Source organism: Dermacentor andersoni, chromosome 4 (genome assembly GCF_023375885.2).
Source record: "Dermacentor andersoni chromosome 4, qqDerAnde1_hic_scaffold, whole genome shotgun sequence".
Lineage (NCBI taxonomy): Eukaryota > Metazoa > Arthropoda > Arachnida > Ixodida > Ixodidae > Dermacentor > Dermacentor andersoni.
Window position 1 is genome coordinate 30,458,010 of NC_092817.1, and position 13,090 is coordinate 30,471,099.

At 45.3% G+C, this 13,090-nt stretch overlaps 1 protein-coding gene across 3 annotated transcripts in view; it reads left to right on the forward strand.

Moving 5' to 3' along the window:
• Positions 1-8,052: 8,052 nt before the first annotated feature.
• The window catches only part of LOC126536849 (lysosomal alpha-glucosidase-like), an 81,776-nt gene continuing 76,738 nt past the window's right edge, over positions 8,053-13,090 (forward strand). Inside the window, exons 1-3 of one of the 3 annotated variants that reach the window (XM_072287775.1) lie at positions 8,053-8,823; positions 9,535-9,785; positions 12,308-12,381. In XM_072287775.1, coding sequence (XP_072143876.1) covers positions 9,754-9,785; positions 12,308-12,381 — 106 coding nt within the window. In that variant the 5' untranslated portion in view covers positions 8,053-8,823; positions 9,535-9,753. The remainder of the gene's footprint in view (positions 8,824-9,534; positions 9,786-12,307; positions 12,382-13,090) is intronic. The other 2 variants (XM_055073565.2, XM_055073561.2) reach the window with 2 other exon arrangements.

Sequence of the window (13,090 nt, forward strand, 5' to 3'; positions counted from 1 at the left end):
CCACTTCTTCGTAATCAAAGCGAAACTAAATTTTCACCACATTCCTTTCGACGGAACTGTAGAGCTCTCTTCCGAAGACTGAGTTTCATCGCATATTCGATGAATAAAAACACGTAAAAAGGTGATACAGGAACGCATTTAACATAAAAAACAGCTTAATTTCTAAGCTAAATTGGCTCACTACAAATACAGAATATACTATAGCGTCTTTCCATTTATTTGCCTACTCAGCGCCGGTATATTTCACTATCTATCGAGTGTTTGTCCTTCTTACTTTCTGTGAAGAACGAGAAGGGGGTTAACCGACAGGCCCGATTTTTATTATTCATATCATCAGAAGCCAACAAACAAAGACCTTAAGGACAACACAAGGGAAATTACTTGTACTTACTAATTGAAATATAGGAATGATAAGTTATTGTAAGTGAAAGTGGATGAAAAAAAACAATTTGCCGCAGATGGGGAACGATCCCACGTCCTCGCATTACCCATCCACTTTCTGGGGTATTTACGTGTTTCTACTACAACTAGCCCTGGGAGTGTTAGCCAGCCGGCACTGGCGTCTGCTGCCGTGGACACACACACGCATATATATATATATGTGTGTGTGTGTGTGTGTGTGTGTGTGTGTGTGTGTGTGTGTGTGTGTGTGTGTGTGTGTGTGTGTGTGTGTGTGTGTGTGTGTGTGTGTGTGTGTGTTGTCAGGATTAGGGGCTCAATCCCGTCGCTCGAGATCCGTTGCCAAGATTGGAGTCCGGCATGACTTCGAAGGTAGCTGGCCCATGCCGTCGTCCAGCTTAAACACGCTGAGGACGTTGATGAAGGGAAGAACTGCTTCTCATCGAGAACGAGGAAAATGGGTTTATTTACAGTATTTAAATCAGTCTAACATGACTGCTTAAGAAAAAGAGTGTCAGTCCAACATGACTGCTCAAGAGAAAGTGTGTCAGTCCAACCTGACTGCACGAGACAAGTGTGTCGAGCATCCGCACAACAGCCGTTTTTAAACACTCGGTCCGTCGGCGATACAAGGCAGCGAATGTTTGTTTCGTCATCGCAAAACTAGCCGCCTCCCGCGACAAGGTGACGCGAGCGTTCGTTTACTCATTGTAAGTTCGCCGCCGCCCCGAAGAACAGTTTACGCACACAAAGGCACACACATTCCAAGGTCGGGAGCCGACGACAGAGGGGCGCCGGTCCGCAGTACAGTTTACGCCCACACACGCAAACATACAGGTGCGAAGATCTGGAGCCGACGTCAGAAGGGCGCCGTTCCGGTAAGCTCGGCGACATTCTGGGTAGCTCGTTGTCCTGCGTGCCGGCCGGCGCATGGGAAGCTACATAAAACGGCTTTCCCGCGGCAGCTTGCTCACGCGTATCAAATCAGGTCCGCGCTGGGGACCTCGGGCACAATAGTTCGTCCGTCGAACCCGTTTCGTCACAACGGCGATGGGGCTGGTGGATGGAGGCGGTTTTCAGCACAAAGCCCGCTTCTTCGAACGCAGCCTAGCTGCAGCGACGGAGAGTGGGGGATGCGCGTCTTGTGCCCCAGTCGTAATTGGGTGGCAATTTTTCCTTGCAGCTCGCCATTCTTAACAGTGTGTGTGTGTGTGTGTGTGTGTGCGTGCAGAAGTAAAAGGTATTGCAGAAGGTAGTAGGTAGTAAATTCAAAAGTAAAAGGTATTTTTCAGATCCTGCATGCATGCGTTGACTATAAGAAAATTGTATCTATATTTAAAAAAAATTTTTTTGCGGCTTCCGCGTACTGAAAATGATCATAGGAAATGAAAAGTGATTTCCTAGCATCTCGTAGAAAGAAGGAAAATTGTGGAAGTGTGGGGGAAGGTGGCATAGTGGTATCACCTCCGCCACCGGGAAATTCGGGGCATGGTCGCACCGTATGATAAGCTTACTGCCGATTTCAACTGCAGACGAGCTATTTCAGTTTTTTTTTTCCTTTATGATTTTGCTCGTCGATGACGATATGTACTGCGACGCAACGCAACGTCTCGTTCAGGGCTTCATCCGGCAGTCAAACTTTCTTCGTGACATTGGGGCGTGTTTGGCGCGTGAACCGCACACAGCCGACGCCGTACCGCACACGTGCATGTTCTGACGCAGTGAGATGAGCCCACGCAAGAAAGTGTTAAGTTACAGGGGCTCCATGTCGTGCAAAAGTCAGACAAAGAAAACAGCCCGTGGAGACGCCACGTGAGCTTGCTAACTCGTAATTCAACGATCATCTGCACGAGACTACGAACGTGTGTTGATATGCCTCTCCCTCTCAGCTACATTCGGCTTCGGCGTCATGTGAAACAAATTCCCGAGCTGTGATTGCGTTGAACGGATGACTAACATTCAGAGGATTCTAGGAGGTAAGATATCTTCTCGGTTGTAGCGGCGGTCTCCGAATGAGACATCAAAGGAAATTTGGCGCTGACATAATTCGCCTTGTTCAAGTTTGATTAATTCTGTCGAAATTATACGATATGTCTACAGAAAATTTACGCCAAGGATGTCATTCAATGCGCTTTTCTGATAAAACGACCTGATACAAGTTTAAAAGTGTACACTGTTTCACTCGAAATAATGACTTAACTAATAAATAAATGGACAATTGCGTGAAGATTATAAATTTCTTTAATGCCCAGCGCAGAAAGCGAATCGGAAAGCGACAATTGAAGTGCACGCATATGCAATAACGTCGATGGCGTAAAATAAATAAAAACATGTGATTGAGCAGCTCTGAATGAGCAACTATAATAGTGATTGCTATCATGCGCTACACAACATTTTAATACTTAGACTGCAATGTAAATGGAACCGCAGCCTAAAACAAATATTTTGAGGTAATAAAAACTATCGTGTAAACTTGCCCCCTCCCTCCCCCAAAGAAAAAAGAAGAAGAAGGACATGTAGGAATTTACAGCTGTTCTAAAAACGCCGCACTAGAACATTCACTTCAACTGAAACATTAATTTGCTAACAAGAAGCAAGCACGAACACAAAGAGGAAATAATTGGCAGACCCTTTGCCACTTAATAACACCTAATAAATGGATAATATACTCTTGCGCCCGAAAAAGGTTGTCCGTGGTACCTAAGCCCAACCGACAACGTCACATATTTCGAACGCATGGCGTACGCGGACGGTTGAATTCATAGATCCGTCGGCACCGACAGAGAATGGCAAGCAGCGCCTCCTAACAATCAATTTTTAGTTCTACTATACTTTCGGAAGCTTAAAGGTGCTAGGGGGGAGTGCGGGGAAGGGGGCAGTTATCCGGGTCGCCGCTGGATTTAAGGTATTTACTCTCTCAGCTTATCATACGGAAGCGCTGGGGCATTGATTGGTACAGTGCCAGGTGAGATATAACTAGGCTCATAGTTTACATAAAGCTTACGTAAAGATAGTTTACACAGCATTAAACGCTGTATGAGGGAAACACAGTACAGTGCAGTATTATGTGAAGACACCTCTCCGTCTTTACGCTCAAGTCTCTGTTGCTTATGTCGAAGAGCGGCACTGCTTACTTCCTTGATGCCCGCACGCGAGCGATGTCGACAGGGGAGACCTACTAGTTCCCTGCAGCTCGAAGGGCTCACGGCAGCATGGCCACGCAGTCGTTGGTGTCTTCCGCCGTTGACCTATACTGCTCGCCTTCTCTCCCCTTCGACATCTTCGTCGAAATCATAAGGGCTGTTCTGGTCATTTCTATTGACTTCTTACTTTCTACTCTGCAGGAATGATTTCAACGGGCGGAAGCGACCAAGTCGGAACTCTACGAGACCCGCATACACCGACTGGGTGTCCATTTAACTCCTGCAATTTCATTTAGTTTCGAGCACCTTATACAACGGGGCTGCAGCTCAGTGATGGGAGCCTTACCTTGCGCCTCGACGACTGTTCACGCCGCAGGCACAGGGTGACTATGCTAATGTTGGAAGTTGAGATAGTTGGTTACTGGCACAATGAAACGTGGTTACAGCAGAAGGCAAGACGAAGACAAAGGCTCGAACTGCACCATGCTCCTTTGTTCACTGAAACAGATTTAGCACGACGGTCGACAGTGTAATGCCTTCCACTGTCATCTACTCTTCATAAAAAAAGTTAGCTGGCGAGAAACAATTCGTACACTAAGCGACAGTTCGCTTCACGCTCGACTTACACCATGAAGCCCGCGCGAAACCTTTGATCTTAAGGTTAGAATTACAAAACACTTAATTTGGCCTCAAAATTAAGTTCGTCTAACGGCTTAGAAGAAATGTGGTGCCCAAAACTTCAACCGAGCCTTGTTGGGGTCTCCGTTTAAATCGATGCACTGCCACTCCAAGACTTGAGAGGCACCTGCGTGAGCCCGCACGTATCCGATCCGATTGCGGCGCTCGAGATCTGCTTGCGGCCTGGCACCTTCCCAGAAAGCAGGGCGACATATCATGTGAACCGAATGCGTGGCCGCCATGTCAGCGCTTTTTCCGTAGCACAGTTTTTCCTAGATAGCCGAGAGATCGCTCGAAATTCCGAAGTAAACGGCTGCCTCGACTTCGTCTGTTTTCACTCTAGAGTCACTTAGCACTGAAATTGTTCGTTTTTCTCGGCTTTTGTATTTCCATCCATATTAAAAATTCAGTACTCGGAATCCTGACAGGAAATTTACCAAGCGCCAAGAGTTTCGTGCCGGGCGCGGTTGGAACAGGCGCTTGTCGCTGCGAGTCTGAAAGTGGACCCTTCATTGCGACGCGCCGTTCCAACAGAATGAAGCGTTGCCAGCGCATACGTCCGTTGACGAGTCCGAAGTTTGTCCCCTGGGAAGACGCGGCTGTCTGGACGGTTGCCGACTGCGCCAGCCCGAATAATCCAGCGCACACTGTCCGCAGGCACGACGCACTTGCCTGGAAGGAGCGCCACGGCGAGGATTGACTCGGCCCACGACGGCCCGGCGATTTGAAGCTGGATGGATGGATGGATGTTATGAGCGTCCCCTTTGGAACGGGGCGGTGGGTTGCGCCACCAAGCTCTTGCTACTATGCTGCCTAATATCCTACCTAGGTTAACCAATGAAAAAAGAAAAAAAAACACTATGAACTACCGCGTCCAAACTTTCTGATCCCCTATTGCGAATTGTGCTTTTGTACGTCTCCGTCTTTTGTCGTTTCCCTGCTTTTCTTCCACCAATCCTCCAATCGCCTCTTACTAATGTCTATTGCGGACCTGTTTGCTTTACCACTGCTCCCGCTGAACCCAAGGGCTTCAAGGAGGCCAGTGGTGCCTAAATCGACCGCTGGGTAGACGTCTTCACATTCTAATAAAATATGCTCCGTCGTTTCCCTAGCTTTACCGCAGCAAGCACATGTTTCTTCTTCCTTCTTATATCTCGCTTTATAGGTGCGTGTTCTAAGGCATCCCGATCTCGCTTCGAAAAGTAATGAGCTTCCCTTTGAGTTATCATAAATGGTTTCGTTTTTTTCCTCTTAAGTAGTTACTCATGGTAGGTTTCTTTTCCATTGCCACCACCCATGAGATTAATTCAGCCTCTCTGACTTTCCGCTTGACCTTCCTTGTTGCTGTGTTGCCTACCCCACAGGCCGCATACTTGCTGGTAAGCTTCCTAGTTCTTTTCCTCCACTGTGAATCAATGTTTTGCCTGTACAGATACCTGAACACTCTCCCAGCCCATTTACTTTCTTCCATATTCCTCAGCCGTTCTCCATACTCAATTTTACTCACCCGCACCATGCACGCCAGGAACGGCGTCGCGCGGATGAGTAAGCAATTCGTTCGGGAGTATCTGCCGCGAAACCTGGTGTTCTCGGTGCACTTGAAGGGCACCAGTTCATGTTACGACGCCATCTATATAATTGCTTTCAACTCCAGGAAGCAATGTTCGCCATCCCTAGCACAGCTCAACTGAAGGCTATTCTTGCAGTTGACCTCGAAAAGGCTTTTGACGAAATCTATCATGACAGCGCGTTAGAGGAACTTGAAGAAACAAGCTGTGGAGCCAGGCTATATAATTGCATCCGTTGCTTCCTTCAAGGCCGCACACACTGTCCCAGCTCGGGCGACGTCGAATTCCCAAACTACGACCATCTCGAACGTGGCATTCCACAGGGCTCCCTACTGTCGCGTACTCTTTCAACCTCGCCATGTGCGATGTACATCGAGCACTGGTCACAATCCCAGATTTATGCTACACTATGTACCCGGTGTTTCAGCAAGCACTTTCAAAAAGTCTTAAAGGTTGCCCGTGGCAGATAGCATAATTCTCATTCATGAGCTGGTCTATACCCGAAGCGGCGGTCACTAGTTGCACAAGAAGATTGAAATGCATAATCGATTAATTAACAAGAACCAACTAATTACCTTTCCAACTAATTACCTCTTGGCCCGTGTTGCAATTTACAAATCCTAGCCGTGGAGTTCGCAAGGCCTTGGAACGGATTCTCAGGAGGACACCAAGATATTAATTCCCATACTTTGCGGGGAAATGCGCTGTCGTTCCAGTTACTTTTGTGCTTGAATGCATAAAACGAAGTTTTGTTAAGAAAGTAATTGCAACTACGCCGTAATATGCTGGAGTAACACTTATAACAGTTGTTTTGCATCCCTGCAGGTAATCAAGAACCAATCCATTAGAACTATTAAAAGCAGTTAATCCTTTGCTAATGGAAAACCCATGGTGCATGAAAACAACATCCTAACCATGTCAGAACTCACCAAATATAATCTAGGTACGTTATTCTACAAATATATGACTTAGGAACTACTATCCATCTGCTTCTCATCTTGTGACCTCATAGCTCAGAGTAACACTAGATTTGCCCTCAATACTAATTTCCTTCTACCTAAAGTACGTACTAACTATGGTAAACAGACTACGGAATTTTCCCCGATATCGCTTTGCAATACTCTACCACCCATAATTAAAAATGCAAGATGTTTTACTAACTTAATATAGAACTAAAATCACTCATAATACATAGTTAAGTACTGATAGTGATCGTTTTTCTAATTTTATTGTTTTTTATCCTGTTATGCTGTTACCAAGTGTTGCTATTACTCATAAGATATAAACACGTTTCGACGTTACTCTTACCTCTCAGCTGTGCTACTGTTTCTTTAAGCATTGTATAGCGTCATAAGTATCTTTAACAGGAGGTCCCGAGACAGTCTTCGACTATGGGACTTTCTTATGTATACCACACACACGTAATATTTCTGTGTTTTACCAACAAATAAAATTCTGAAATTCTTAAATTCTGAAACACAGGTACTCCTTGTGGAGAAGCGGCCCGTGGAGTTGAGACAGACGCACTTCCGACCACAACTACATGTACCTTCTTCGAGGTTTCGCAGAGGGTCATCCTCCCGGCATACACTGCGGTGAGCGCCCGAACACCTATCATACCCTCTGGATATGCCACCGTCCATTTCCTGCACTACTTTATCCTACGTTTCTATCCTTAACCCCCATCTTTAGGTGGCTGACTGCGAACACCGCACTCGGAGCAAGAATACTTGGCAGCGTACATCTTATCCGCCATCAAGTACGCTGATCAAGGTAGACTGGACTGAGGCCACCTGCTCGTTAATCCGTTGAGTCACAATAGAGGCTTTGTCTCTCTCTCCACATCCATCCACGCTTTTAACGTATTACTGCTTATGACGAATTACATTTACCGTCCAGATGACTATCACAACGAGAATTGACTATACCAGCGGAATTCAAGCCGCTGCAGAAAAAAAAAAGTATTCGCAAACGGCATCTGCTTCCTCCTGCCATTCGCCAACTAGACCAGCTTTCCTTGCAAATTTCATAATCGTTATTATTCTTTGTCTTTACCGATCCCATTCCCGTACAACTCAATTTCATTCTGTTGCTGCAACTGACCACCGAATCTGCTTATCAGGAGTCTTGCTGAAATGCCCTGATTTCTCTTTATTATTATACTATATTATTATAGATTATTATAATATGATTGAACAGCATCGGACTCTATTTTTTCTATGTTGTAAAGCATAATACTTATCAGTTGCTGATTAGCACGCGATTCTTTTACTGGAACAACCCCAGTCAAAAGGAGGATCAAGCAAAGTAATGGAAAATGGTTCAAATTACGGCTTGCAAAGCGTCGTTGGTGAGGGCACGATCCGTGAGAGTTGTATTGCCTACATTTAATAGACTTGGCGTTGTAGCTGCATTGGCCGCTCGTTTGTAATTGCCACAAACAGTGCACCACAGCTCCGAGAGGGCCGACGCGATGCTCATGCAAAGGAAGCGATGTCAGCTCAGCAGAGCAGACATGTTTTCCCACGCAGCAGCGGAAAAAGAAAATAAAGAAAAAAAAAAGAAAACGTCTGACGGGAACACGCGTCTCGGGCTCTCAAATATCAACCACGGCGCGCAGGAAGTTCCTGACTCAGAGATGCCAAGTCAACTCTGTTCTGCCTTCCTTGCTATTTCACTCTCTCTCGTCTATTCCCCTCTCCTCGCAGTCATACAGGAGAGTCGTACAGGAGAACGGGTTAATAAATAATCTGGTCGTCAATACCTCCGTGTTTGGCTGGTCGTCACTCTTCATCTGCCTGGTGAAGAGAGATGTAGTTTCCGAGGCAGCTAATCCTTATAATGTGAAGCAAGCAGTTGAGTCGGAAGCTTCGCTCTCGCGGACGAGTCACCAGGGTGTGTTCCTTCGTTTAGCGGGCTTGGTCGAGTGGGTCGTCCGTCAGCGAAGCGCTTCATCTATCGCATCGCATCAACCCGGATAACGCGGAACGCATGTGGGCTCGTCACCCGTTGCGTTTTCTCGAAAAGAAATCAAGGCGAGTTGCGGTCGATAGCCTATGGAAATGTGTCTCACCCCCACATTAACAAACTCTGGCATAGTGCAGGCAGCTATGGGTTGGTGTAGTTTCTCGCACGTATCGCTGGACTATACAGGGTCAATTTCACTCTCTAAAAGCGCACTATAGTCTGAACGCGGCGATTTGGTTTGGTTTAGTCTCTCTCTACTATTGGAGCGTACCAACCGACTCATGGAAGTAATTTATAGAATGCCGGATCTCAGTGAATGGTGTTGTAAACATTGCACAAAATTGTAAAACCTGAGCTAGTGCTTTGCACTTGAATGCGAAGCCACTGCGCGTACTGTTGATAATGACAGATGCCGCGTATTTCTTTTTTCTTTCTTTTGCGACTGCTTGTCAAAGAGCAACATTAATAATTTACTACTTTCCGCGAGAGCTCACGTTATCCTGAAAAGTTTCACTTACCACTAACCCTCCTGAATTCAGAAATGCGTGTTAACTTGCAGCCCACGCTCGGATTGTTCAATATTACGCATGTGATGAACGTGCCCAATATGCTCATTGCATTTCCTTGGGCGCGTTCACTTCACGCGTCCACTTGACAAAGTGAAGCATGGGCTTCAAGTGCAGGTGCATTTCGGTATAAGGAGGTAATACAGGCGAAACCTAATTTCTTATCTCTGTTTCCACAATTGGACCTTATCGCAATAAGAATTTTACCCGCAGGCGCTCTATGCACAGTTTCATTTTCGAGAGAACAGCGGCTGCTTTCCTGGGTGGCAACACAGCGTAGCGGAAGCTAAACCAAGCGCCGAGGCACATGCTGTCCATGGAATGAGATAAAGGCACTCAGGGGCGACAAGGAAGTTGAGTGCCAGAGACAAGTTTGGGAAAGAGATAGCAGACTTGTGTCGGCACGAGAAGAAGCATCTGGCAGAAGGCAACATGCTCTTGAGGTTGGTCCCGCTACTCTTGAGGTACGTCGCACTTATGGTGCATCCATCTGGAGTGAGCGTATTTCTGTAAAGCATAGAGCCCATACGGCTGCATCACGGCTAACTGAAGCAGCCGTAGCATAAACGTATCCTGTATGTCTTTTGTTTCAATCCTACGCAATCTTTCATCGTTTCTGTATAGCGCCTGCTTGTATTAACTTGCGTGAGGAATGCACAACTCGACTCTAACTGCAGAATAAGATAATTCGTCTTTGTAAGTTCTTGTGCAAAGTGGGAGGTAGATTAATATATTGATTGGTTTTGTTCTATGCCCCAAGGTTGTATGTGTGGTATACGAGAGACGTCCTAGAGAAGGAATCCGGATTGATTTCTGCTATTTGTGGTTCGTAAAGTGCGCCGAAATCTCGGTGTGCGAGCATCTTTCATTTATTGTCCTTTGTAATGCAGTCACCGCAGTATTTTCTTTCTTGCATTAAGTAACAGAACGGGCCGTAGCCTGCTATATACTATGAATGGCAACAGGTGAGGGTAACGAGGCGCTAAATATTTATTTATACTTGTGACAGGCCAGGGATCGAGGCACGTGAAGCGATGGGCGTGCTTCTCTGCCACAGAAGATGGAAAATCTCGGGAAACGGTGTAGCTTTTACAATAGGTGTAAAAAGATACATAGGTTACGCTTTGTTCCAGCAGTCATGTACGTCCATCTCTGATGTTGACGCATGTTCGTTTAGAAACAATAAACGAACCAACGAGGTTATCAATCGCAACGTTACTGATTTATAATGCTTCGGACAATATTCTCACAGGCAGTCTCCACGCTTGAGAGAAAAGTTCCAAAGTAGCAAATAAAAAATATTTTTTCTACGTCTATAAATGGAACAAAAATATGTAATTTAAGGTGTTCCTACAAATAAGTGCAAACATTGTTTGCGTTTGGTCGGCGAAACGCGCTCTGAAATGGTATTCCCAAATCCCACATTTTCAAAATTTGGAAGTTTGCGTGACATTATGGGATCACGCTTGGGTATTCTCGCGCTAATACGGTACCAATGCGTTGCAGAGTGCTTACGCTGCGCCTCAAAACTATCACTGTAGTATATATACTGGCCTCGGCTCATGACAGGTGTTGCAAGTGGCGCCGTGATACTTTTAGAAACACTGAAGTTTTGGGCCGCTCAGTCTTTCTTACGTCAAGTTTAAGTTTCTCCGAATGATCAAACAAAATGCAAAACGAACTCTCAAGCTATTCTTGAATAGGCTGTCGTGCAGAATATCTTACATCTTTTATTTTACATACCTTACGCATTTTTTAACCTATAATGGAAAAATTTAGAACCTGTTCATTTCGACGCCATGACAAGTCTTAATGTTAGGCATCAATGATCCTCAGTTCATGACTGATTGGAGGACGTGCAACTGCAAGACATAGGAAATAGGCTTATTAGAAGGGACCACAATGGTTGTCTCATTGAATTCACGCCTTATTACTTGACATGGGGCATGTGCTCATGATAAAGTTTGCAGAAAGCAAAATATAAGCCTCACTTTAAAAAAAAAAGCAGTATATTTTGTGCTCGAATGAGCTCTTGGTATGGCCGCATGAGCATACAACTGGGAATGAACAATTGATTTCTTATCTTGTTTGCAATTCGAACACTGTTAGGGGATAAGATAATGCGGCAGTTTTTCCGCGCAAGTAGCCTCCTTTATCCCGAACGATAGCTGCGGGCTCTCCAAGAATCCTCTCTGGTCGCTACAAATACTCGTGATCTGCACGATGACTTTCTGTCAGCTGCGGCACTAAATACCTTGTCCACAGAAGCACTTTTCACAGTTCGCAGAACAAACGGGCTGTCGTGAAATTATCGTTTCTTCGGTGTGAACACCAAAATGCTATTCCCAGCACGGTCTTATATTTAACTGCTTCACGAAAAAACACGTGCAGCACAACTTTACAGATAAAATGAGCGGAAAAGAGAAGTGATAACCTGTAAAAGAAGTGAAAACCCGTAAACACAAATTTTATGGTTAATATCTGAAAACAAAGATCGTTGTTAGTACATGAAAATTTGGAAAGAAATCGACGTAGAAGATAAGTAGCTCCAAACTCAGTAGTTCATACAACCGGCACATATTTCTCGTGCAAGCGGGTTTCCACACCGAAGTACCACTTTTGTGTAGTTATTGCATTATTATGGTGATAGAAATTATACGGTCGCTCGAGGCGCATCCACGCCATCGGCATCACCGTCGCCGATGTGGTGTCCCGCTATCGACTGCACATGCTTGGCCCGAGCGCATGAGGGTTAGAGGGCGTCCAGTGACGCTGCCGTGCTAGTATGAGTATTATGTGCACCCATGTACTATATGTTCACTATAGCATTTCTGCTTAGCTGCTAAGGGTAAACTTGCCTGAGCAGTAAACGTATGAAAATAATGAAAAGTACAGCACCGCTCACACACACAAGTAAGAAAGAAAAGAGAAACAATGAGCGACAACTAATTATTCTGGCACGTTTGTCAATTTTTGTCATCTGCAGTGTTGCGTGCTGTCAAGCCCAAATTTTTTCATGGAACGCATTCGGTGACTCAAACCAGGCAAGAAATTTCACCGGTAAGAGCTTGAACGAAGAAAAATGGACGTTTTTATTCTTATCAAATCCGCATTGCTTAAGCACTGCGATTACCGCACATACCAAGTTCTGATCGCCAGGCTGTCTTGTACAGTACAGCCGACGCAGGCGCACTTGAAAGTTGAATGATGCCGTAACGGTAGGGTTAACTGTCACATAACTGTTACCGCTGATCATATAGCATTTTCTTGTATCTTAATAGACAGTTCTAAAGTAGTGGACCAAAAATGTTTGAGCACAGTAGAACAAAACCGCCCACTAAGAAACATTCTGTAAGTTCGTTCTGTAAGCTGATCAGTCTTAGGAACTCTTTGAGTCTTCACTCGTGCAGAATCGTAATAGGTTATAGTGTTAGCGCGGTTAGGGACGTGTTATTCCAAAATGTAAAAACGGAAGCAGGCCGCTGTCACCTATATTTACTCGGAGCACCTGCTCATGAGGTCACAAATTTTGGTAGCCGCTGGCGGGGCTAATTAGGTGCTTATCAATGAAAAAGAAGAAGCTTTTTTAATTTTAAAACAAATAAATACTCAGCCTGGCAACATCAATGAGCTTTTATATCCGAGAAAATGGCCAAAATACGAGAAAAGGTGACGAAATGCCTGGTGTCACAGTGATGCTATGAAATTCGCAGTTACTTTGCGAAATCCGAGAACGGAAGTTTCGTCATTAGTTTTAATGCTACTTCTT